The sequence below is a fragment of the Gymnoscopelus microlampas genome, assembly GCF_963454915.1.
Source record: "Gymnoscopelus microlampas genome assembly, chromosome: 5".
Classification (NCBI taxonomy): domain Eukaryota; kingdom Metazoa; phylum Chordata; class Actinopteri; order Myctophiformes; family Myctophidae; genus Gymnoscopelus; species Gymnoscopelus microlampas.
In genome coordinates, this window is record NC_139942.1 from 27,268,794 (window position 1) to 27,296,520 (window position 27,727).

Consider the following 27,727-nt stretch of genomic DNA (forward strand, 5'->3'; position numbering starts at 1 on the left):
GTGAGACTAGCGTGGATAAATAACTGAATAGATTGATAAAGTTACAGTTGGTTTAATGTTTTTATGACACCACGAACGTTACAAGTAAATTGTTCTAAAGCATGCCTCTTACGTTTACTTGGCCTTAGTCGGGCGGCTCGGGCCATTTGGTACGTTCCAAATATACCAACCTGTTGATACGGCGCTTTGTTTACAGCTAGGTGGCTATTTTATTATGTTTGCTGATTATATGTTGTCTCTTGTGAATGTATTCCGTTTGTTTTCCCTATTCCTCATGTCAGCCTGCACGTACACGTTTGCTAAAGTTAGGTTTGTACGTGTTGAACTTGCTAGCAGCAAAGTGACCGTTAAGACACAATTGACAGGAAAAGGTGTCCTCTACTAATGTTTGAAAACGAGGAGAATCTTAACGAAGATGTGGCCACTTTAAGGAACCGGCTTCGATTTACCGAGCTCAGTCTACAGAGTGTCGGAGAGCAACTGAGGTGAGAGCAGTGGTGGAAAAAGTACTCAAATGTTTTACTTAAGTAAAAAGTATCAATACTGCATTGTAGAAACACTCTACTACAAGTAAAAGTCCTGTATTCAAAATGTACTTGAGTAAAAGTACAAAAGTATTGGAATCAAAAGTACTTAAAGTACAAAGTTTAATTACTTATATGCAGAAGTTTTCAAATGTGTAGAATGTATACAAATCTTTTGAAACTAGCCGAAATGTATATAGAGGTGAAGTGGGTAATGTATGTTTTGTAATAATAATCTATATCTACAAAGTAACTAGTAATTTATGTTTTTAAATAATTGTAATGGAGTAAAAGTACATTTGCCTCTGAGATATAGTGGAGTAGAAGTAAAAGTACTGACAATTGGAAGTACTCCAGTAAAGTAAAAATACCTCAAAATTGTACTTAAGTACAGTAGTTTAGTAAATGTACTTACTGTAGTTACTTTACACCTCACTGGGTGAGAGTCATGCGTGACTTTGACAGCTATCCCTCTTCAAATGAAAGCCTACAATCATGAAACACTTTGCATTCCAACAACACTGTTGTTGCCATTAGGTAGCCTACAGTGTATTCATTGAGTTATAAAATGTAACAACACATTTATACTCTACTGTACTTGCCCAAGTAAGTACAATTTATGTGCAGTAAAACACTGACTGGATACATAATCTGATGAATCTAAAAGCCATGTTCACATTTGGGAATAAGTGAAGCATTATACAATCGAGTACATACTCATAGTCTACTTGAATCTCTGAAGCTTTGAAGCTTGAATAGCTTCAAAATGGACAGCTGTGTTGTTGCAATTGTAATTGCAATGAAGAACCCAGAAGATACATTTTACTAGTAACTATAATTCGCTACTGCACTTGTTATGTGTACTTTGATATGTACTAATGCATTTGTTACAATTGAACGAGGCAACAAAAAGCTTCAAATGGACAGATGTCAAGAAGGGTATTTGCAAGTACACTATACATTTAAGTATTCATTAGTATCCTTTTAATTATCTATATACGCTGTAATATAGTGCAATCATAATGCAGTAGTTCCATGTAAACAATTGTATAATCGTACACTTATTCCCAGAACATGGCTTCTATGCTTCAGATGCACTTATTTTGCTGTGATTGTAACAGCTAATTGAATGTATCCTAGTGATTTGGGCGAAAGAGTATCCATGCCTATTTGACAAGTGTTGTAAATAGCGTTCCTTAATATAGCCCTGGTGCAGTAACGCTCTGGACCAGGGCTATCCTTAATACACATATGTATATGAGTATCAATGTGTAATCAATAAATGGCATACACTGTACATTTAAACAATGGTGTTGTAATGTAAACTGTTATTTGTAAAATTGTTATGGTGCTTGCTAATACAATTACTCACTTCCATCGATCTCCATGTCTAATTTATCTTGACCTCTTATGCAGTCAATCAAGAGGGCATGACCAGCCTGAGCCTCCCTACCAGAGTACACCCATTGGGTTGCCCGGTCGTCTCACTTTAGATGACCTGCAGAAACCAGATGGCCCTTTGTCCCATTCTGGCAGCTACAGTGTGGAGAAGTCTGTCAGTGGAACGTCTGAGAGGCGTGCAGCTGCCGTCAGTCTTAGTTCTCCTTCCTCTAAATCTATGGTGAGATCGTAGATGTAAAAGTATACAGTAGATGGGTCATAACAGGTCTGCTTCCCTGTTCACGGCCACCTACTTTGCTGGGGGACCTGATGACCATTATTGGATTATAGCTATGGATATATTAAGTGGTGAAAGTAGATTGAAGTTCTTACTTAATATCACAAGAATCTTATACTTTGTATAAAAAAGTTATTGTCTTTGTCAACTGGGACACTTTACTAGTAAATGTTTGTCTCTTTTCAGGTCACATAATGACATGCCTGTTTACAATCACACAGCCTCATTTATTTCATCTTCTTTTCCTTTTTCTGTCCTGCAGGTCCCCTCTAGCCATCCATCCTTCCACCGTTCTGCATCACGCAAGGCCAGGTCTTTGGAGATGGATTCAGGCCCTGTCAGAAACAAAGTGGGTTGCCTGCGTCAGGAGAACGCTTGTCTGACCATGCAGAATAAACAGCTCATAAGTGACCTAGAGGCCACGCAGTACCGACTGGCCTCATCCAAGAGCCAGGTACAATATGTCACACACACATCTGACAAAAACTGTGTTGTAAACTTGATGCTTGGATGAGATGATCAGATGTACATCTGTGTCTGTCCAGCTCCATGTCCTGGGCTCCAGCATAGGTGTCAGAAGCAATAATGTGGCTGTCATGAGTGAACAGATCCTCAACCTGGAGGCAGAGCTGGAGTCTCTGGCCAGACAACTTAGGTAACCTCGCAACCACACTTGCTGTTATTATTGTCAGCTGACAAACTACTGTTGTAAATCTTCTAAACATGCGTCTCCTTCCAGAAGCTACAGAGTTCCAGTTAATGCACTTGATATATCTTTATTCTAGAGAAAGACTGTGATTGTGGTGTGTGTTGTGTGGTGGTCCCAGGGCAGCAGAGCTGAGAGCAGAGCAGGGCCAGGAGGCAGCAGCCCAGAGCGACACTGAGGCGACCAGACTGACTGAGGAGCTGAGTGCTCTCAAAGATGAACTGGACAACAGGACAGCAGTGGGAAAACGGTTAGATATGCATCCTCCACTTTGGTTGCTGCAATCTTACTTACCAAGGTTCTGTTAATGGCGTGTGTTTAGCTGCATGAAATCACTGAACATGCTAACATTTCTGTCTGTTACTTTAAAACTACGAACTTACTTGAATGAAACCAATCTGCATGGTAGATATGTTCCTATATACTGTATGGTCTCCTTACTCTTCCGATGAGAAGAATTTTGACCCTGGTGCCGCGTGGAACACTGACTGGTTGACAATGTTGGTAAGGTTGATTATGTCATTAGATCAAAATGTCCGCCATGTGAATATGGCCAATAACACCATAATGGCTGTACCAACTCATCTCTTACAGGGCTGAGCAGCAAAGGAACCAAGCCCTTGAAAATGCAGAGAAACTCAAAGAAGCTTACAAAGAATACAAGGCCACTGTATCTGTTAAGCTTAAGAAGGTATGCTCATTCACCTGTCAGCATGCTTCTCTTCAGTTCTTCTGAGTGTGAGTTCAGCAGTGGTGGAGATAATGTTGCTCTGACAATATATTTTGCAGGTGGCGGAGAGTGAGGGCAAACTAAAGGAGAGTCTGATTGAGTGTGACAGAGAGAGAGAGGAGTTGGAGAGCAAGTGTGCTGCATTGGAGAGGCAGCAGGCAGAACAGAGCCAAGTCATTAGGTATTCCATGTTCTGCTGATTTCCCCGCAGCCTCATTCACCAATACACTTGAGGATCAAAGAAGATTAAATCAGACTTTGTGTATATAAAAACTATATCTGCTTATACTATGTGTGGACACATAAAGTATAGATTTCATTCATCATCAACATCACTCATTACATCTTTTCAGATAAACTTGCTCTGATTGGGTCACTCTCATATATAACTGTATAGTCTCTTGTTGCCTCACTTAGCCAGCTGAAGGAGGATGTAAGACAGGCTAAGACTTTGACTGCGGATAGAACCGACCTCGAGGCCCGTCTGGAGGAGGCCAGGCGGCGGGCCTCCCGCATGGAGAGGGAGCTTGATGAGCGGTCTGCGGAGGGCAGGGAGCTAGCCTCTCTGCGTAAAGAGCTGGATGAGCTGCGGGCTCTGAGCCAGACCCAGGAACAGAGGGTGGCACAGAGCCACAGAGAGTCCCAGCAAAGCCAAGCAGAGCTGGCCAGCCTGGAAGCCATTTTGGCCCTGCTGCATCTAAAGGAGGTAGGAGGGGAGAACACACACATGCACACATACCCTCAATTGTAGCACTCACACATTTAATTTCATGCCTTTGTAAGCACACATGATTTAGTCGTTTTGTATTGCAGGGTCCTGAGGGGCCATTATGTGCCAGACCCTGCCTCATGCCTCCAGTGGACTGTTGCAGAACTACACATCTAGCCATGTCTAAGCCAGGTAACACTGCCAGACCAAATAGGTACTTTCATTTGGGTGAAGTGTTCATTTTGTGGGTTCAATAAATAACTCTTAATCCTGCTCATATAATAAAATAAAACACGCACAGATCGTTGCTGCATTATATATCATACTATTATTATGTAGGGAAACCAGGAAAAAATAAATTCACACAATTGTATCCTTCCTTCCCTGTCTCGCCATCTTCCTCTCCGCTCGTTCTTACCACTCCTCCACATCTCTACCCCTCACCGTGGTCTGCAGGTGAGCGCTACCAGCTGCTGCTGTCTGCGCTGCAGTCCATGGAGTCAGAGCGGTGCAGACAGAATGGCCTGGCCCAGCGGCTCCAGGAGCGTCTGAGTCGGGCCCAAGAGGAGATCTCCGCCCTGCACAGCTCCATGGACCAGAGAGCCTCCCACTACCAGAACCTCCACACCGAGCTGATGGGAAAAGTTAGCCAGGCCGCCAACACAGAGAAGGAGGTGAGGGAGAAACAGTTGTTAGAAACATGTATAATGCAGCCGCTATCCACAGCCATTCTCTTCTCCTCAACTCTTCATTCAAATTCTTTTAGGTGTGTTCTACTCTCGTCTGAAAACCGCCATGTGCAATTACAGTCTGTGTATGTGTGTGCATGCTCTCTCCAGGTGAAGAGGAAGAGTGCACGTGTAGCGGCGCTGGAGAAGCAGTTACAGGAGAAGACATCAGCGTACAGTCAGGCTGCACTGAAGAATACTGAACTGGACAAACAGCTACTGGTACACACACACACACACACACACACACACACACACACACACTCACACTCACACTCACACTCACACACACATACTTACATATAAGACATAGACAGATTCATACAGGTACATTTTATACAAGATTTACTTGTCTGTTATGACCTATTGTCTGTTCATCATGCCTTGTGTCTTCTAGGAGCAGACCAATAGTCTGCAGCATTACCAGTCAATGATGAGCAAGAAGCAGAGAGAGTACCAGCAGGCACTGGACAAGTGTAAGAAATCCTACTCTCAACAGTGCACAGAGCTGCAGCACAGAACAGAAGTGGTACGTTCTCTCTCTACGTGTGCGTGTGTGTGCGTGTGTGTGTGTGATTATGCAATGTACCACCTTATTTAAACCTATGAACCAGGGTTCACACCGGTGCTAATAAGGGATGGTGTTGTTTGTGTGTATTTTACATTAACCAAACGAGAGCTGCTGGAAAAACGCTTAAATATGTACCTTGAGGGTAAATATAAAATGTACACCCTCCAATCTCAACGGCACATGTCAGAGATAGGAGTTTTTTCAGGGATAGAATTGTCACAATATCACAACAAATATGTTGTCTTCCCTCCAGCTGCAGTTGTCTGTGGAGGAGTCCCAATCTCGGGTGTTTGAGCTGGAGCAACAGCTCAGTTCAACCCAGAGGGAGAGAGAAGTGGCACAGAATGATTTCCTCCTTCTGCAGACTTGCCTGGAGCAGCTCACACAGGTTAGAACAGCCTCCATGGACCTGACTTAAAGCACAATTAAACTTTGGTAGAGTTTTTTTCTGTTGGGTAGTTACTGTAGTTACACTGCCATGATGTAACCCCAAATATTGGTGAGATATCTTCAATAGTTGCTCCGTAGATTAAAGCTGAATGATCAAACATTTGCTCCACATTGACATTGCATGGCTCAGATGACAAGATCCGTTCAGATTTATCTGTAGGACTTAGAATGTTTTTATTTATTTTTCTTGTTTTGGTTGCATTGAATATGAAACATTGGAACACTCAAATCTCACTGAAAGAAGATCATGAGTGCTTTTGAGGGAAACATGCAGATATGCTCCTGACATTTTTCAATAAGATATGTCCATTCCCCCCCTCCATTATCCTGACTTTCACAATTATACATTTTGAAGGCAATCAAAGGCAGTGATCGCTTATTTTACATTCTTGAGTTATTTTGTTCACAAACATAATCTATACAACTATTGTCCTCTAGTCTAAACTATCTAAACTGTCACTTATGATGCCTGAAGAAGGTCCTTCACCAAAAGTAAGAAAAATATTTTCTTAATTGAGCAAGTGAAAACAGTGTTGTGTGGATTTTTAATTCTCTTATCTGTACGTGTGTATACTCCACCAACGCACCTGTTACAATAATATATATAACATAACATACACACATAACAATACATGTCCAAAAGCAGGTCTTAGATGCTACAGCAGAAAGTGAGTTTGCTGAGCTTGTAATTTATGTTATTCCATGTACTATGATCATAAGTAACGTGATCAAATATTGCCATGATGGACAGCACTATCCATGTTTTGAAAAGGTCTTGTCGAGCAGCTGAAAAGATGTACTGGAGGTCCACCTAAGTATTAACAAAGAATACATATTACCTATAATAACACTATGCATCGTGAGAAGGGCTATTTCTAAAACATATAATCTTAGAAAATTACAGCAATTCTAGAATACTGCTGATAGATTATTGATAGATTGTTAAACCCCGCCCCTGCCTCTGATCTTCTTAGCCAAGCAATGTGAGGAAATGTGAGGAATTTGCAGTGCTGGTGACCTCTGCAGGCAGCCTTGTGAAAGGCAGGCAACAATGAGCAAATTCACGAGTATCTAAAAAGTCTGAACTTTGCAGGATTGAAGCAATCGTATTTAAAACACGGTCATACATTTTATTAATACCATACATCCCTTGTTACAGTACAATATTGTTTGTTTGTTTTTCTTGAAAGGAGCGGGAGGCTGAAGCAAGACACAGCAAGGAGGTACTCCAGAGTTTCAAAGAGCAGTCAGTAGAGTCTGCCACCAAGGTCAGTATAAAACGCTACCAGTCTATCTGACACATCAGTACATCAGAACATGGTCCCAACAGTCGTGCTGGAAGTTCTGTCTTCCAGCACGACTGCTCAACGGCAATCATTGTTTTGTATATGGCAATGGAAGAAACAATGGTTGCTATAAACAGCGTGTGTATGTATATATAGTGTATATACATAGTACACCATAAAGCATGTCATGTTGTAACGCATTATAAGCTTGGCTATTTTCAGCTAATGTTGGCCCCAGAAATTGGGATGCCAGGGTTCAAGTAGTTAACAATGGTTACAGGCAGTCATACTTGTAGAAATAGAACTACACAAACATTCTGTGCAAACAAGGCCTCTTGGTGTCTGTAACAGATGTTACAGACTAATATTTAGTCAGAGGGGTGTGGCTTCTGATTTGGATGGTACTTGTTACTCAAACCATGTAATATGGGAAGTGTTCTTGACTGATGATCCCCAAATAGAATTCTGATGCATGGCACCAGTTTATTAGCAATATGTTTGTCACAAGCAGCACCTCATGTTACTCCTCAGCTAACCACACAAAAAGCCAGAAAATAACCTTTGATCAGATCATATATTATACATATTCTTTTATATATATTATTTTCTTTTCAAGATCTTTTTATTAGGTTTTAATACAAGAGGCTAGTAGGCTAGTATGCTGTACATACATAGCATCTTCTTCATAAATTGTATCGCAAAAGGACAAACGGAGGAAAAACAAAAGGCACGACAAATAATCAGAGCAGATAGAATAAAACAGATATTTAAAAAAAGTTCTTTTTAGGTTTCCTGTGGTTTGGTGTTGCAGTTGCAACAGGAATACTACACACTATGCAGCCTGTGTGTTGTGGTAGAATGTCATAAACGGACCCCAGGTCTTATAGATGTTTTTCTCTGAGCCGGCTATTGAGAATCGCAACATCTCCAGTTTAAGACAAGACATTATATCACAATGCCACTGAGTGAGCACGGGCGGGGCAGCATCCTTCCATCGGAGCAGTACAGCACGTCTAGTGAGCAACAAGGCAAAGTCCACCATACGGCACTCTGCATGCGTCAATGGGAAATCCTCCCTCGGGCCCTCAGGGCTGCCAACATTGGACTATCCAAGCTCCTGATGGAGAGGCCCACTATATTTCCACACTCACTCCAGAGGGCCACATAGCATATACTGTCATGACAGTATATGCCACACATTGGCATATACATTCTATGTCACGCAAAAGTATTAAAAATAGCAGATCTACAAGCTTGTAGATCTGCTTTTGTTGCTAATTTTGAATTGGAATCCTGAAAAGTAAAATTTGTATTTAATTTCAAATGCATTTACTTATACTTATGTTAACTTTATGAACTTAAATACAAATACATTGGACATAAAAAAAGACCATTTTAGAATTTTAATACCAGTCAACTCATTGAGTGCCAAAAGAAGTCAAAGACGTCATGTGGCCTGACGCCCTGAGCGCCAGAAGGCGTCAAAGACGTCATGAAAAAAAAAAAAAAAAGAAAAGAAAATTAAAAATAAAAGATTTGCTGCTCCATCCACTCCTTGTTTAACCTATAACTTAAAAAGGCTGTATCTCGCTTCCTAAGCACTTTTTTTTGGCACTCAGAGCCAAAATTCAAAAATGAGCATGGCATCGAATGAGTTAAGCTACTACGACTGAAGTAATTAAAGCGGTTCATTTTTGCAATTGTAACAGCTGAAATCAATAATATATCAGTATTCTGACATTAACCTGTGGGCCGCATTAAGTGAAGGTGGGGACCGCATGTGGCCCCCGGGGTGCCAGTTGCCCATGTATGATGTAGGGCAAAATGGCCACTATGTGAAGGTATTTATGTTGACCTGAACAGCTGGAGCGATCTGAACTGAAGTTCTGTTTTATTTCAAACGCCTTGTTATCAGATGACACTTAGGTCCGAGGGTTTGGCTTATTACTCTCATCATTGTTGTCTGTTCTTGTTTGCTGGAGCCCCCCAAACTCGGAGCCCCCCACCTCACGTCTAAAATACACTTTTTGGCTAGAAAAATCGGGCCAATAGAAAAAATCCATTGACCAGATCTGTAGAGAGGGCCCAGTGGAGTAACTCATTTATTCTTTCCTTCCGGTGAAATATTATCTTGATAAGAACATTGTTCTTTTTGCTTATAGAATCTGCACACATGTCTGTCTTGTGTCTGTGTCTTACTTCATGTGACAGACAGACAGACAGACAGTCAGTCAGTCAGTCATGGTATTATTATAACAATAATAGATCTGCATATGATGACTGTGAAGACAGATTGTGCAATAAACACAATCAAAGACTATTATTGATATTGCCTCCTCTTAATTAGGCATACAAGTTATAAGGAAATGTATAAATTGAATAGTCCTCTTTGTAAGCAATATGCCCCAAAGTTTAAGAACTACAATAAAGCAACAAAAATACTATTTATAAATTACACAAGGGCATGCGTTCACACACTTACTATGACTGTGGACTATCGAGGGCAAGACCACCAGATTTCTGAACAGTGTTGAATAATTCTGAGATGTGAACATTTAAATTCATTCATTCAAACTCAAACTAGTCCAACCCGGTCGACGCATCCGTGGGGGGATATGCGCACATGATCTGGCAACCCGGGAGGCAGTTTGTTCCATAGCTCGCAGACGCAGGGCAATCCCACAGCTGGGCAGCCCCGTAACCATGGCGATGGTCTCACCACCCTACCTACCTACCTACCTACCACTACAGAGCATTGGCAAATTATAGGAGGATATGCAAAACATTATCCTCTCTCCATAAGCAGTTGTGGGAAAGTTCATGAGATATGAGGGCCTTGAGGTCAAGATATTTATGTTAAAGGTATTTACTGCTTGTGTTGACCTGAACACCTAGCTCTGTAGAGCCAGGTGTCCGAGGATGTGGCTTATTACTCTCATCATTCTTGTCTGTTCTTGTTTGTTGGAGCCACCGGAACTCGGAGCCCCCCACGGAGAACAACCCTGTTAGGATTAAAAATAGCAGATCTACAAGCTTGTAGATCTGCTTTTGTTGCTAATTTTGAATTGGAATCCTGAAAAGTAAAATTTGTATTTAATTTCAAATGCATTTACTTATACTTATGTTAACTTTATGAACTTAAATACAAATACATTGGACATAAAAAAAGACCATTTTAGAATTTTAATACCAGTCAACTCATTGAGTGCCAAAAGAAGTCAAAGACGTCATGTGGCCTGACGCCCTGAGCGCCAGAAGGCGTCAAAGACGTCATGAAAAAAAAAAAAAAAGTCAAAATAAAAGATTTGCTGCTCCATCCACTCCTTGTTTAACCTATAACTTAAAAAGGCTGTATCTCGCTTCCTAAGCACTTTTTTTTACAATGAATTTTGGCTGTGGCACTCAGAGCCAAAATTCAAAAATGAGCATGGCATCGAATGAGTTAAGCTACTACGACTGAAGTAATTAAAGCGGTTCATTTTTGCAATTGTAACAGCTGAAATCAATAATATATCAGTATTCTGACATTAACCTGTGGGCCGCATTAAGTGAAGGTGGGGACCGCATGTGGCCCCCGGGGTGCCAGTTGCCCATGTATGATGTAGGGCAAAATGGCCACTATGTGAAGGTATTTATGTTGACCTGAACAGCTGGAGCGATCTGAACTGAAGTTCTGTTTTATTTCAAACGCCTTGTTATCAGATGACACTTAGGTCCGAGGGTTTGGCTTATTACTCTCATCATTGTTGTCTGTTCTTGTTTGCTGGAGCCCCCCAAACTCGGAGCCCCCCACCTCACGTCTAAAATACACTTTTTGGCTAGAAAAATCGGGCTAATAGAAAAAATCCATTGACCAGATCTGTAGAGAGGGCCCAGTGGAGTAACTCATTTATTCTTTCCTTCCGGTGAAATATTATCTTGATAAGAACATTGTTCTTTTTGCTTATAGAATCTGCACACATGTCTGTCTTGTGTCTGTGTCTTACTTCATGTGACAGACAGACAGACAGACAGACAGACAGTCAGTCAGTCAGTCAGTCAGTCAGTCATGGTATTATTATAACAATAATAGATCTGCATATGATGACTGTGAAGACAGATTGTGCAATAAACACAATCAAAGACTATTATTGATATTGCCTCCTCTTAATTAGGCATACAAGTTATAAGGAAATGTATAAATTGAATAGTCCTCTTTGTAAGCAATATGCCCCAAAGTTTAAGAACTACAATAAAGCAACAAAAATACTATTTATAAATTACACAAGGGCATGCGTTCACACACTTACTATGACTGTGGACTATCGAGGGCAAGACCACCAGATTTCTGAACAGTGTTGAATAATTCTGAGATGTGAACATTTAAATTCATTCATTCAAACTCAAACTAGTCCAACCCGGTCGACGCATCCGTGGGGGGATATGCGCACATGATCTGGCAACCCGGGAGGCAGTTTGTTCCATAGCTCGCAGACGCAGGGCAATCCCACAGCTGGGCAGCCCCGTAACCATGGCGATGGTCTCACCACCCTACCTACCTACCTACCTACCTACCTACCACTACAGAGCATTGGCAAATTATAGGAGGATATGCAAAACATTATCCTCTCTCCATAAGCAGTTGTGGGAAAGTTCATGAGATATGAGGGCCTTGAGGTCAAGATATTTATGTTAAAGGTATTTACTGCTTGTGTTGACCTGAACACCTAGCTCTGTAGAGCCAGGTGTCCGAGGATGTGGCTTATTACTCTCATCATTCTTGTCTGTTCTTGTTTGTTGGAGCCACCGGAACTCGGAGCGCCCCACCTCACGTCCAAAATACACCTTTTGCAGGGCTGCCAACATTGCATTCCATTGTCAATGTCAAGTTCAACATTGCAAAATAAACATTCTATACACTTTCACTGGAAAGGGTTTACAACATAGCTTTTTGTGTGAGTTTGATACTTTTATCAGGCTTGCTGTACTAGCATTGGACAATGATGGGTACAATTTCACCCATTATGGGGCGGCAGTGGCTCAGGGGTAGAGTGGCCGGGTAGAGTGAACTGGAAAACCGCAAGGTTCCCAGTTCGATCCCGGGCTGTGGCGCTCCCCTAGAGTTAGTGTCGAAGTGTCCTTGAGCAAGACGCTGAACCCCTAATTGCTCCCAATGAGCAGGTTGGTGCCTTGCATGGTTTCCTCCGCCATCGGTATATGAATGTGTGTGTGAATGGGTTAATGGCACAATCAATGTAAAGCGCTTCGGATAGTAGCGCTATATAAATGCACCATTTACCATTTACCATTAAACCGCTTAAAGTAGGCCTACAGAAATTGATTTGATGACTGAATGTAAGACCCATCTTTAATAATAACCATTCATTACTTAAAAGTTATGCACTCACCACAACCCCCAAGCATGCACTCACCACAACCCCCAAGCAGGGGGTCTGGGGGTCCTCCCGCAGAAACTTTTTAACATAGTAGATGTCATTTCCTGTGTTCTGGTGAATTTTGGGGGTTTGAGACCAAATCCAGGAGAAAACCAGGAGAAATGATTGAGTTCATGCAACCAGCAAGGGACATTGTGAGAGGCGACCACTGCTGTAGTGACACCTTAACTTGATTTGCTAGAGACACAAAGTTTTTGGGAAAAAGATCTTTAAACTTGAGCGTAACTGTTACCCCCAGATAAGTGAATTGACTCTCCTCTACCTTAAAGGTATGTGACCGTAGTCTAAGTCGGATGCAGCTGCATTAATATATTCTTTCTTACTTTTTCTTTTTTTGTCAGGTGTGTGATTTGGAGGCATCACTGTCAGCATGTCGGGAAGAGCTGAGCTCCTACCTGAAGCAGATGGAAGAAATTAAACACAACTATGATATTGAGCTGCAACAACAGAGCAATAAGGTGCAGAACTGGACAATTACATGCACTTTCTACTACACCTATGATTCTTTCCACTTTCAGGGTGCGCATGTTTTTCTCCTCTGTTCTAACCCTCCATCCGCTCTCTTTCTGTGCCCCTGTTTCTCTAGATGTCCTCTCTGAAGGAGAAGCTGTGTGGGGCCAGCCTGGTGTGTCAGAGCTCCAGTGAGCAGAACCTGCAGCTACAGGTGTCCCTGCAGGAGCAGCAGAGCATGCTGACGGAGAGCAGCACCCGCATCGCTGAGCTGGAGGAGAGTCAGAGCCTCCTTCAAAGACAGGTCTGAGAACAGCAGTACACACACACACACACACACACACACACACACACACACATACTGTACACAAACACACATTGTAAACAATTCAAAACGTATGCTGCTGTGCTCAGGACACAGCCCCTTAAAGTCCTGTGGGGAAAATTCAGTTTCAGGTTCATCCAACTGATGCCTGCTCAGATGGTTACGTTGAGTTCTAGTCGGGGGAGCAGTTAGACTTCAGCACATAGACCGGGGCGAGAGGTGAACCGGTGACCTGATTGCCAGACTGCCACTCTACCCACTAAGAACTTAGCCCAGAGCTTAGAACCCCAATGAGATATACACAGTGAGAGTGTATATCTGATTGGGGTCCATTAGTCAGATCAGGTCAATCATTCTCAAATAAGCAAAGACACATGATTAACCAATAAACAAAAATAAAGAGAAATGTTTAGTGATGTTCTACATAGTGGGCTGGAGTAATTGTAGCTTGTGATTTCAATTATATGGGAGCACGGTATTTTTGGCTGCTGGTTGCACTTTATTTCTGAAGTGCCCCATTTACAAAAAAACAAAGCACAATAATCTCCATTCACTGGCTCGGGCCAATGCAAGAACAGTGGCTTGGGGCCAGGTTCTCTGACCTGTCTATAAAGATCTGCTTTGGATAAGAGACTGATGAACTCACAAATGAGGCTCTATTGAGGTTTGTATTTCACTGTTTGATGATTGTGTAACACTAATTATTTATATTATGCATTGATTGAAACGCAAAGAACGTGCATTGGAAATAGGATGTTTCTCGTCATCAGGATCTCTGATATGTGACAATCTCAGACATACAAATAATTTCTCCATGAAATCACAACAATTCAGTGTGCTGAACACAGCAGGCGAAGAAAGCACGGAGAACAACCCTGTTAGGATTTTAATTTCTGTCATGATGTGTGCTGCTGATGTGTGCTGCTGATGTGTCTCTGCAAGTGACCGTGCTTAAATATTGTATCGTTGTTTTACCTAGATATGTTTCAAACTTTCATTTCACGTGTCTGTGAACAAGTGTTGTGGTTTTTACCAGGTGCTCGAAGAGCGCCTGAGTCTACAGTGAGACAGAGACATCGTCATCCGCGACACCTAAGCGACACCTATTTGTCATTGGCTGTCCTGGCTGTCCTTCACTCCTTTAAGCCAATGGCGACACGAATGGGGAGACGGCCCGTCCTCCCCAGTAACCGCCCTCCGCTCCCCTCATTCACACTTCAACAGAGTGCAAGTTGTACTGCAGCCTCAGGCAGGACAGTTAGCCTAAATGCTAGCGTGCTTCATTAGACCTAGTTTGGCTATTAAGTTATTATTTGGCCATGTTCACACTGACTTCAAGCTTCGCTATTGTTGGGAAGACCCGTGTGGTGTCAAAAATGTTGCCACCACTTATATAAAAAACATTATTAGCTTTTAGCATCGCAGATTCAATGTTGCCAGGTTTGGCGAGAAGCAAGCAGCAATCCGAAAAACAAGTAATCAGGTCTATGAAAACAAACAAACACACACACACACACACACACTCACACTCACACTCACACACACACAGAGCACCTGGTAGAATATGACTTTTGTCATTTCGTTCTTGTTCTCTTCTGAAGGTGTCAGCTTTGGAGCAGGAACTGGAGCGTGTGCGGACCTCCCTGGAGGAGGGGGTAAGGAGGAGGGACACTGAGGCCCAGGAGAATGACCGGGATGTTCAGGAGAAGAGACGGCTGACCGAACAGCTCTCTGAGTCCGTCATGTAAGTATCAACTGTGCGCGCAGGGATATCGGTAGAGTAGACACAATGTGGAGGGAATTGTAGGCTTGTGATGTACTAGTATTGGTGAATGATTTTACAGTATTAATGAAAGGTGTCGACAGGAGACACAATAAGTTACTGTAAGTCGCTCTGGATAAAGAGCGTCTGCTAAATGCCAATTTGTTTAACTGGTTTCTCAAGTCCTCCACAATTTTTGTCAGTTACTGTATGCCAATTATTATAATTTTGTCAATTCCCTTGAACAATGAACTACATGTTGACTTCGACTTAATAAACACAACGTTTATTCCTTATAACTCAGTTTATTCCAGTGAACAGGCAGTGGGACAAATAACAACACTGTTCCCTCCATATTTCACATGTGCACCACAGCGCTCACTGCGCTTGCGTATATCCCTGTGTGGGACTGTGGGTAGTACCGTAAGGTACCACAGTCTACAATAGAGGAGGTCTCTAATAGGTCTACAATAGAGGAGCAACATAAGTTAACAATCTCCCTCTTCTTTCTTTAAAATAAAAATAAATAATACATTCAGGCATCCCATAAAACAGGTGCATTACAGAAAAGTGCATTTCAATTAAAAAAACAATTACACTACATGATCCTTGTAATTGCTAAGCCCGGGGACAGTGTAGATATTCTTTTCATGTGACAGTGATCAGTTTCACCTGGAGTGTCCTGGAGCGTAAGGTGTGTGGAGGAACAATATATCCCACACGTCCACTTCCTGCTCAAAAGGTGCACCAAACAATCCAGCGACAAAGAGCACAATTTCCTGGCGGCTTCAATGGAGGAATCAGTGATGGGCGGATACTTAAACAGCACTGTGCCACCTGGATAGCCTGCCATGTAATTTTAAGAAATGGTGATACAGCATATCTCTGCTGTCCGGCAGGAACCAGCTAACTCCAAAATGTTCATTTTCACCTCCAAGCTCACAATGAGGTTGGAGGTCAAAAGGGTGTGGAGCCTGGAGTCAGCAAAACCAGCTAACTCCACCCTCCTTTGGTGTAGTTAGCTGGTTAGCAGAAAGTTTGAGGATCCAATGGAGTTAGCTGGTTTTGTCAGAATAGCTTTTCAATACTTTTCATTGGATGAATATTTTTTTAGCAACACACAGATGTAAAGGGTGTTCAATAGCACTGATTTATGGAAAAAAATGCAAAAGCGTCAAAATGGAGTTTTGGACTGGTTTCTGCCGGACAGCAACGAATAGTATAAATTGTAATTGCCTGCTTTCTGACCATGTACTATTGAAACCATTTCATCACAGAGTGGAAGGGGCCTTTAATGGACACTGCATGACTATTCAATGTTATATAACTTCCCAGCCTGTGACCCAGGCAATTAAAAGCTGTGATACCCTGTGGGGCTGTCTTATGACTGGCACGCCACTTTGTGTGGTTTTAGCACATGTGTGTTCTTAGGTCCCTGTGTCTCCTCAACTAGCCCATCCCTCCACTCCATACAGCGGTGTATAAATTTGTAGCTGTTTGTTCTCAGATTTACTACTAGTGAGCCTGTGTTTGCGGCAGCTATACTTCATTCTTAAGGACCCCTGGCTTAGAGTTACTCTAGTTTAATTAAAATTGTGTGAGGGAAGCCATTAAAGGGCATGTTTTCTTAGAGACTATTCCACTGTGTCTGTAGGTAGTACTTCTCCAGGGTTTCTCTTTGTGCAGGAACATTTCTCTACTAGGGAGACTACAATGGGAGCCATGTTCAGTCTTAGGTGGGGATTGGAGATAGTGTGGCGTATAGTATTATATCCCAGTGGTCATGGATTATATTGTGCGTGTGTGTGTGTGGCACACATACTGTACCTGTACTGTCACGCTACAGAGTGGTATGCATATTGTGCTGCATGTTTCACCTGAAGTGATTTCAGACATGCTTTGTTGTTCTCTGTCATACGTCTTTTGGTGCCCTCTGCAGCAAGCTGACATCAGAGTTGACAGAGTGTCGTGGCGAGCTGTCGTCTATGGAGTCGGAGCTGCATCGTCTCAGGAACGAGACGGGCACCAAAGCCTCTCAGATCAGCTGCATGGAGCGGAGCCTGCAGCACACGCAGAGCCTGCTGGACAAGAAGAAGGACATAGGTATGAGGACGTGGGGAGGAGTGAAGTTAGCGAAAAGTGTTAAGAAGAGAACTCTGATGCACAAGCCAAGCACCACCAGTCTTGCTTTAAATCAAGTGATTAAAATCTCTCTCTCGCTCTCTGTCTTTTTCTCTCTCTCTCCCTCCCTGTCTCTGTCCCTCCCCCCAAGTGGAAGATCTCGAGGAGAAGCTCCACCGGAGTGAAGCTGAGAGACGCAACTCCATCCAGCAGGTTCAGGTTCTGGATGGGCAACTGCAGGCAGTGCGCATTGAGCTGTCTGGCACTCTGGCACACCTCCAGGAACTGAGGGATATTCTGCAGAGGACCCAAGTCACTTCCGACGAGCGGCAAGCCTCGCTCGAGAAGCTAACTGTGGAGCTTAGGTGAGGACACTGAAAAAAAGACAAGAGGCTCAGCGTCAGTGAAGAGAAACTCACTTCAACAATATTCTTAAAGTATTCTTTATCATAAAAAATACTATGCACATGTTATATATTTACATCAAACATCCTCAGGGGCGTCTGTGGTCTTACAGGTCAAGCTTGTATATCATACATGTAGTATAAATGCATACATATACTAAATTGTGATAATTGTTCAGCGCCCCACTTAACGGCAAGTTCTACACTTAGTCCAGACTGTCCTGTAGTGTGCCAGAGAATGTTAATGGATTATCAATAATGTACAAAATGGAAACTGTATCTGTGAAGTAATGTTTTTCCTGTTTGAGAAGATCAAATCAATGCCAAGCATCCAATTTCTCCTGATTTTTATTTTCTTTGTTTTGTTCAGATGTTTTTAATTGTATTTATTCTGGCATTGGGGCAGTTGGCAAGATGGGAATAATATAATATAAACTAAGTTTATAATGGTCAGATAATTTATTTTCATTTCTATCATGTGCTATATTTGTTACAATTTTGTGGGGACTTGTCTTGAATTCTTTCATAAAATGCCTTGCCATCTCTCATGTCAAAACGTCTTTGTGTTTCAAAACATGCTGGCACAGACATAAACAACACTGTCACACTGTGGTACAAGTACAGTACAACAAGCACCTGAGGGGGGAGTTCTACACAGCAAAAACCTCAGTGTTAGATTAACTAAGTGGAACAGAACCGCCTACGCCCTACGGTGTATTTCTCATATAACTTATGAATCCGTTGTTAGTTTATCTATTAGTTCCTGTTATGGATTGTCTTTGACTTTCTCTCAGGGCACACAGCCAGCAGCTTAGGAACATGTCAGCTGTCTACTCAGACGCCAGTCTAGAGCATCAGCATGTGTCTACAGTCTACTCTATAGAGTTACAACAAAGTACTAGTTGTATAAGTGCAATAAGCATTTAATCTGTTTTGGTCACACTGTGACCTGAACATTCCCCTCTTGAGTGTTAGCTGCTTTGACCAATAAGACCATCCACACACTGCTGTCTCCACCAGATGAACAGCAGAGGGGCTCTGTTAAGTCCTCTCTACTTGTGCCAGTTAATGCATTTTGACTATTTCACTATAGTCAGCAATTCACGTGTGTGCGTGCGTGTGCGTGTGCGCGTGTGTGTGTGTGTGTGTGTGTGTGTGTGCGTGTGCGTGCGTGCGTGCGCAGGGAGAGCAAGAGGGAGTTGGAGGAAAGGACCCATGAGGTCTTAGACATGGACAATGCCCTCAAGGAAAGACAGGGAGAGCTACAAGAGAGAGCCAAGCTGGTACAATGCACACACATACACACTCTTGTATATTCACAAACTGTGCATATAACTAAATGGCTAAATACCTTTTCCTCCCTTCTCTCCACATGGTGTCCTCACCTCGCCATGTACTACAGCTGGGCCAGCTGGACGTGGCCATCAGAGACCATAAGCAGGAGATGGAGAGGAAGGTGGACTGTCTACAGAAGAATCTGGAGGCCAGAGAGGCTGAGCTAAGAGACAAGAACCTGAAGGTGAGGAGCTACGTCCACACAATTCAGACCAAGTCAAGCTGGTTGTTTATACCAGGGGGTCCCCAGCGAAATGAGTTAAAGGTAGGGTAAGTGATATCTTTGGGTTAAAGCAAAAAGTATTTTGTTAAAAGGTTAAAATACTATATTCTGATAGTAATCATTGCTATAGAGTGTTTTTTCAGTAACAGATGTCTCCCCGTCTCTCCAGCTCTTTAATAAACAGAAAATACATTTTTCGGTAGGTGTCAAAATCTCAGCCAATCAGGAGAAAGTACCCATTTTTAAGCTTAATTTGTATAGTGTTCCAGTTCCAATTTTGTCTGCTCATTTCTTAGTGTCATCACTTCCAATTTCACTTGTTTAATCTATATCCTGATTGAGTTCTCTGTCCTGTTTGGATAAAATTGGAAATGAAACTGAAACTGAAACGAAAATGCATTTTGTGTTTTATAAAGAGCTGGAGAGACAAGGAGACTCCTAATACTGAACAAACACTCTATAGCAATGAGTACTATCAGAATATAGAGCTATTTAACACTTATTTTAACCAAAGCAAATCACTTACCCTACCTTTAACGTAGCGCCACAATCGTTTTAACCACTTAGCTTTGGCTATTCAAAAATAGCACATATACAAGCTCATAGCGTGGCACAGAGTGCCGTGCTATGAACTTGTAGATCTGCTATTTTTTAATTGTGTGTATATCTTTGAATATATGTATTTTTTTTAAAGCGAACATTTTTAACTCAAATCTTTGCTTCTGGGGGTCCCTGGCACAAAACATTTTCAGATGGGGGTCGCGGCCAAATGTATATCAATTTAGGGATCCTTGGCATGAAAAAGGTTGAAAACCACTGGTTTATACAACACTTATTACATACAGCGGCCAAAATAAAAAAACATACAAAAATAATAGCTAACAGATCATAAAACGTGTGCGTGGTACATGTGTTTCAGTCTCAGGAGTTGAGCCAGCAGCTGCATGTGTGTCAGGAGAAGCTTCAGTTTGTGTCGGAGGAGCTGCAGGAAGCCCAGTTTCACAGTGAGACTTTGGCTGAAGACCTGGAAACAAGTCAACAACTGGTCAAGGAGAAGGTAGTGGCCAATGCACAGTTATATCAACCACGTCCTAATAGTGTCAACAATATAGTATGAACCTTATATCAACTACTGTATACAGCACATCCTGATTGGGGAGATCTATTGATTCAACAATATCCTATGAACAGAGACTGTACTGTTGATACAGTAGGTGACAAGGTTAGTGGGGAAAGATAGAGATTATATTGGAAATGTATGATTTGCAATACATTGAAAACAATCTATAGATACAGTACATGTAATATATACATTTTCACTATGTTAATGGACACTACCTATGGCCTCTTGGAATACAAGCCATTTGGTCTAAAATAGACCCAAATAAAATTGAGTTTTTTTTAACTAACTTATTTATCAAATCAAATCAACTCTGCACACTTCATCCATATATTAATTACATTATTCTATCATTCCCTAGTCTAAAGCACTCTCTCAGTCATACATCACACAGAGAATGCTTTGGCTTACGTTACCAGTAGTTTCTTATTGTCATGTAAGCCCGATGCCTTCTCTCCATCCTGCTAGGAGCGTCAGTTGCGTGTCGTGCAGGAGGAGTTGGCTGTGAAGGAGGCCCGCTGGCGGCAGGGAGAGGCCAGGCTGCAGGGCAGCGTCACCTCCCTCCAGCAGGAGTTGGAGCTGGAGAGAGAGCAACACAGTAAGGAGGTATGATGACTGCACACGTGATGTACACACTAGACATGGCTGTTCCCAGGGGTCAGGAGTCAGGGCTACAAGGACAAAAAACACAAACGGGCGTAAGAGGGTCGTCACTGACTGGGTGACTGAATCGGTCAGTGCAACACATTCACCCGAACGTCCTCTCAGGCTATGGGATCACAACTGCCGGCACTACATAAAGAGGGAGATGTGCATCAGTTGGTTCAATAATCTAAACATGTTTTTTTTGATTGATTGAGTGGCCCAAAGAACACAGTTTAGCGAGAGCACCCCTCCCCCATCTGACGACATTGTCAGCAGTCTGTCTGATACAATAGCCTAGTTAAATTATTAGTTAGATCATTGGGAACTCTGCAGCCGCAATGAGGCACTCAGGTCAGGATTATATTTACATTAATAAGAATGAAATTTGTGTGTGTGTGTGTGATGATTAGTAAAATGCAAGAGTCATGACTACTTTTCAAGGGTTTTAACTTGCCACATCATAGCAAAAAACACTGGCTAGAGATGAATATACAAAGAATAAGAAATGACAGTCATATTATACCAGCTTCTGGCACCCTTTACTTCCCTATTTTCTTGGCCCTGACTAATATTTGAACTTCCCTCTTTCTCTTTTTTTTTAACTTTGCTCTATTTTCATTCCCCATTCACTTCCATTTCCAATCTTATTTCTTCCTCTTCTTTCCTTATAGCCTACTATTTCTATTTCCAAATGGTGGAATATTGATATCTTCAAGCTCACATTGTGACGTAAGCTTGTAGATCAGCTATTTTCGCCATTTGTCATACAACAAAGTGTATATAGGGCTTAAGTGGTTTATCACACAATACCAGGGTAGTGTACCATGTGCACCATGCATGTCATTTACTGGTCGGTGGAATGACAGATCCAATCCCTCTTTGCTGGACCTCTCCTGAAAGGCTGGTCTTGCTTTTTGAACAGACCTTTTCCTTCTCTACCACCCATGCCCCCCCTCCTCCTTCCCCCAGCTGGCATCTCTACAGCAGACCCGAGGCCAGCTGCTGAAAGTCTCCGAGCAGATCTCCTCCACCATGCGCTCCTCCCAGGAGCAGCTCACCGCAAAGCTCCAGCAGAGCCAGACTCAGCTGGTCCAGGCCAAGGCCCAATGCGATCAGGCTAAAACCCTCGCCACACAGCTCCAGGCCCAAGTCGACCAGACCATGAGCCACCTAGACCAGAACCAGAAGCAGTTAGACCATTCCAAGGCCCAGGTCGCTGAACTCCAAACAGAGCTGGATCAGAGCCAAGTCCAGCTCCTTCAGACCAGAAGTCAGCTGGAGCAGAGCGTGACTCTGTATGAGCAGGCCAGGACCCAGAATGGTCATCTCCAGGCCCAGTTAGAGATGTGTCGGGCCCAGTTTGATCAGAGCAGAGCCCAGCTGTCTCAGCTCCAGAGCCAGCTGCATGGCGCAGAGAAAGTCCTGGAGACGGCCAATGAGACCCTGCTCATCAAGGTACAGTTCTGATAAAACACTGGATATGGTTTTGCCACTGTAAATGCCTCGTATTGTGAAATAGGAGTACTGTTTAGGTCAAGAACATAGGGAGTATCCACAATGACAAGGAACTGTCTGGAAGAGATTGGAACCTAAATCTACTAATGTAACTTCTGCATAGTTAGTCTTCTAACTATGCATTTCAGGGTATTATGTACATAATAGCTACTAAGAAATATCTAAAACAAAATATTTTCATTTATGTTTTGTAAACGTTCCTTATATTGGGTTTGAATTGACCGTGGTTATGGTTGGAAATGTATTCTGAAAATTATGCAATTAATTCTGCAAACCAATAAAGGAAGCAATAATGTCAGTTGTCTCATCCAAACAGGTGCAATATAATCTCTCAATTTTCAATTATGGGCATGTCATTTTAGATGACATTTCTTTTTCCAAAAATAGCAGATCTTCTGACAAGTTCACAATACGTAGCAATGGCTGAGCTTGTAGATTGTCTCTTGTCGGTACTTTTGCGCAACACTGTCATACGACCAAGTATGAAATAGGGTTAGGGCAATCATTTATGAAAAAACATGGACTATGGAGAGAAGTTCTGCCTGACAGGGATGATATGCATTTTTACCACTGCAAGCCAAATTTCCAGGCGCTTGAATGATCCCTGAACGGAAAATTGGTTGCTACAGCAGACAGTTTTGGTACAGATGGATCATTGAGACATAATGGAAGGAACAGGATTTAGCAATAAAATCCTGTAAAAAATGTAAGCAAGATGTAGAAAGTTTCTCTCACGGAAACTTGAAAATGAGACAGTGAAAAGACAGAGAAAGTGACACAACAAAGCCAGGTAGCCATGACTGCAGTAGCAGCTTCTGACCACCAGGTGTCCTTTTATTTTACTATCGGATTATCGTAGGAGCATAAAGGGGGAAACCCTTCGAATTTTTGTGGCTGTTTTCATACTTGCACAGTACATCCTGTCACCTTATAAGGTGTCATGACCCTGTGGCCCATGAAACTGTGGTAAAAGTGCATTCATCTGTGGGGCTATTTTGCCCTTGTTTAAGGAGAATTAAAGAGTCCAGGCATTCCTTCTCCTCAGTTGATTTTATTAAGGAGAGAAGAGAATTAATTACATGGTTACACAGGTCAGGACATGGCAGTTTTCAGGAGGAAAAGAGACAGAACTCAACTCAGAGTGGATATTTATACCCAGTGTGTATGCACATGCATGCTGTTTTCTATAGGTTTGTGCACGAGGTGTATGTGTTCTGATCCAGATGCCTAACTGTGTGTGTGTGTGTGTGTGTGTGTGTGTGTGTGTGTGTGTGTGTGTGTGTGTGTGTGTGTGTGTGTGTGTGTGTCTATTGTGAGAGTTGGTTAAAACAATATAGTGGTCAGCTAAGGTCAGATGTCCCCTGGATACTGGACATCTGGACCTCCTAAGAGAATGGGCCCTTATCTCCTATGAAAGGGTTTAGGGTTTCTGTAACTAATCGGGAATGTCTTACTAGGCGAACTAGTAAGGATGACCACAGTAATCAATGGACTATGTCTATTAGACCTTCAATAGTAGTATGCATAGTTATATTGTAATGTAAGTGCATTACAATATAAGTACTAGTGAATTAGTGTATATTGATATATGATATTATGTATGGATACATGTATATAAGTACAAGGAACATGTGCTGTTTAAATGACTGTTCCTCATTAACCAGTGATTTCTGTGTGTGACATCCTGCGGGGGATGAGTGTCTCTAGGTCTGTTCTTTGTGTGGTTCAAATCTGGCTCTGTAAGCCCTTATGTATGTTCATCTCAGATATCTCTAGAACTATACTATTTCAATATACCACAAAACCAATTCAAAGCCCACTTTATGATTTTAACAACCCACTAATTCAGGCCCGGCATCACAGGGGAGTGTGAGGGGGCGACGCCCCGTCAACTGGACCATCTCACCCCCTAAGTCAAGACTGCCAGTTAAAAAAACAAACCTTCTGGTACTTTTTAATTAATAGCGTCAAGCCTTCCTCAGTGCGTTAAGAAAGTGGTCAGAGGTGTTGTGTGTACCAGGAGGGACTGATAGACAGACAGACATGACAAGGACTTGACCTGATTGCAGTGCTCTATATATTGCTTTTTTGTAATGTTTATCTCTCCCTGCAGGAGTCTGAGGTGACCCGTCTCCAGGCCAGGATCTCTAGTCTGGAGAGAGCCTCAGACCGTCTCAACTCCACCCTTCCCACCACCCCTCTGCCCCCGTATGTGCACACAAACTCATTCTCTGCCCAGCACTCACACGCCCGCTCCCCTGCCCACTCACCAACTCGCTCCCCTGGATCCAGCCCGTCCCCCACCACACACTTCCCCTCGACACACCTCCGCTCTCCGACGCGCTCTCTCGGCCAGCAACCTCTCCCCTCGCCGACCGCTTGCGTGCACCTCCAGCCTCCTCTCCTCTCCGACCTCGGCCCTCAGCCGTCAAGCCAGGCCCGTCGCTCCCTTGGGTGGCTGCAGTCCAGCAGTACTGACTCCTCCCTGGATCTCCCAGAGAACCTGAAGGCCACCCTGAGGGAATCCCTGGACCAGCAGCCCTGGGAGTCCTCGTCCCTCTCCATCTCACCCTTCCCACACACGGCGGACAACGGCTGGCAGGGGCTAAGCGCCGTGGACGCCAGCGTGACCACCGACTCCTCCTTCAACCCCCTCACCTACATGGTGGAGAAACCAGACGACCAGGAGGAGGAAGAGGAATGGAACCCTGAGCGTGAGGCTGTGTTAGGGCGAAGATCACGCGAGGGGCAGAAGGGCTCTGAGGTGGATGTGGGCTCTCTGGCGGGGATGCTGAGGTTTGTTAACCACACGCTGGCCATGCAGGAGAATGCATCTCTGTGGAGCTCCACAGGGCAGTCACAAGCCACAGACAACCTCACACTACAGGTAAGATGATCACAAGGAGGCTGGAAGACCTTTAGGTGGGACTACCTGTGGCTTTTACAGCGGAGGCTAGCCTGGATCGATCAGCACCAAAATATGTTTTATACTTTATGAAATATTTTACTTTCATTTTATAATGGAATTCAATGGGGCTGTGATAGGGCTGAAACTGTGCCCAGATTTGGAGTCATACATTATAGATACATTCATCAAGATGGAAAGTCGGGTCCATGTGCATAGGGTGGATTTTTTTCCGCCACCTGGTTTTTCTTCATCCTTGAAGTGTGTGTTTTAAGATTCTGCCAGGTAACGGGCTGAAATAATGTCCCATGGGGTTCATTTTTAACAGTTTATTACACATATCCTGAACCCAAACCTGAAGAAATAGAAAAGAGCATAACTTTTGAAGGAAACAACCAGAGTCAAATAAAATAAATCGCATACAATTTGGACCCAAGGAATAAAGTGGTTATTATTAAGATGATTCAAGCACATCTTGACTCTAGGCTACAGGACTAAAACAGCACCAAAGAAACTGAGACGAAACTGTTCATATCACATATATATTTCTGTTTTTACTGAATAGTTCTTACTAACTGCATTTTCTTAATCTTTGAAGTGTTTATTTTAAGATTCTGCCATTTACCAGACCCTTTTAACCCTATGTTAACACATATCCTACCCAAATCTGAAAAGGGAAACATAGCAAATCTTTGGAAGTAGACAACATACAAATAAACACACATTCCATACAATTTGAACTCAAGGAATTAATTACATTTTTACACTGAGCCAACAATGTTCAGATTACTTTATTTGTCAGATCTGTATTTGTCTTTTTACTAAATACTTGTTGATTATCATTATTATTATGATTATTTTTTACAAATTACCTCTGAATTTTAGGGGAAAGGATATATACTGGTTGTCTTCAAGGTATTTGCTGAGAAAAGTCATTTTTCATTTTGGACCACAGCCATATGTAATGATTGTATGCTGATTACAGCAGAGGAGAGCATTGGTGGAAACGACGTACAACTTCCTGTCTCACTGCTGTACATTTGTTTCAATTTCAGAAGAACCTCAAGGAGACATGAAGCTGTTCTACCAAGGTACTACCTGTCCTATCTAGAATATGTAGTGAATGATGACTTTGAAGGAATTTAATGAGCAGTCTTCTAGGTGAACTGGTGAACCTTTACCTTTGGTGAACCTTTACCTGCAAAAGGACTTACTTCACTACCAAAGGACCATCAAATACTGTGTCCACTCAAGCTGTTTACATAGTAGCAGTCTTTCACAAGTGTGTGTGTGTGTGTGTGTGTGTGTGTGTGTGTGTGTGTGTGTGTGTGTGTGTGTGTGTGTGTGTGTGTGTGTGTGTGAGTCAGGGCTGCCAACACTCCTGGATCCTGCAGGAGTCTCCTGGATTTTGAACACAGGAAATTACATTGATAGGTACAATTTCACCCATTAAACCGCTTAAAGTAGGCCTACAGAAATTGATTTGATGACTGAATGTAAGACCCATCTTTAATAGTAACCATTCATTACTTAAAAGTGAATATCTCTGTATGATTGCATGCACTGACCACAACCCCCAAGCGGGGAGTCTCGGGGGTCCTTCCCCAGAAACTTTTTTAACATAATAGATGTAATTTCCTGTGTTCTGGTTAATTTTGGGAGTTTGATACCAAATCCAGGAGAAAACCAGAATAAATGACGATCCAGGAGAGTGTCAGGAGACGTGGTTGCATTACATGTCACTCAGACTCACTCGGTCTATGAATGACCTAGTCGTTAGCATTTTGTAGCATTTTATGTTGTATTGTTTTTATATATTTGTAAGTAATGTACATGATTTTAAGCTAAGTGAATGTTTTTTTTTATAGAATAAAATGTGTTTTTATAACAATGTTTATTTTCTGTGTATTTGTTGTGGTGTTTGGTCCATCATGGTTACTACTGTACTTATTCTCCAGAGGATGGTTGGAGGATGATTCAGAACCAATGTGGGTTTTTCATGTTGCCTGGTCTGTTGGGGACTGTGGGAGTTGTGTTACCAGAGCAACCGGTATTTTCCAATCTGAGAAAAGGAATTTGTGGTCAAAGCTCTAGATGAGGTCAAG

The 27,727-nt window shown here is 42.5% G+C and overlaps 1 protein-coding gene across 2 annotated transcripts; it reads left to right on the plus strand.

The window, feature by feature from the left end:
• Positions 1-27,397, plus strand: ccdc18 (coiled-coil domain containing 18). 2 transcript variants are annotated; one of them, XM_084057178.1, is made up of 26 exons: positions 1-485; positions 1,941-2,145; positions 2,465-2,656; positions 2,748-2,857; positions 3,030-3,158; positions 3,503-3,599; positions 3,698-3,819; positions 4,056-4,344; positions 4,452-4,539; positions 4,804-5,021; positions 5,187-5,297; positions 5,473-5,604; positions 5,900-6,034; positions 7,287-7,364; positions 13,159-13,275; positions 13,404-13,571; positions 15,194-15,336; positions 17,294-17,457; positions 17,627-17,840; positions 19,063-19,162; positions 19,282-19,398; positions 20,357-20,494; positions 21,026-21,163; positions 22,172-22,657; positions 24,831-25,604; positions 26,678-27,397. In XM_084057178.1, the coding sequence occupies exons 1-26, from the start codon at positions 385-387 to the stop codon at positions 26,696-26,698; spliced, it is 4,587 nt and encodes a 1,528-aa protein (XP_083913304.1). In that variant the 5' UTR covers positions 1-384; the 3' UTR covers positions 26,699-27,397. The 2 variants fall into 2 exon arrangements, with proteins under 2 accessions (XP_083913304.1, XP_083913305.1); XM_084057179.1 differs by having other exon boundaries at positions 4,804-4,991.
• Positions 27,398-27,727: the final 330 nt, after the last annotated feature.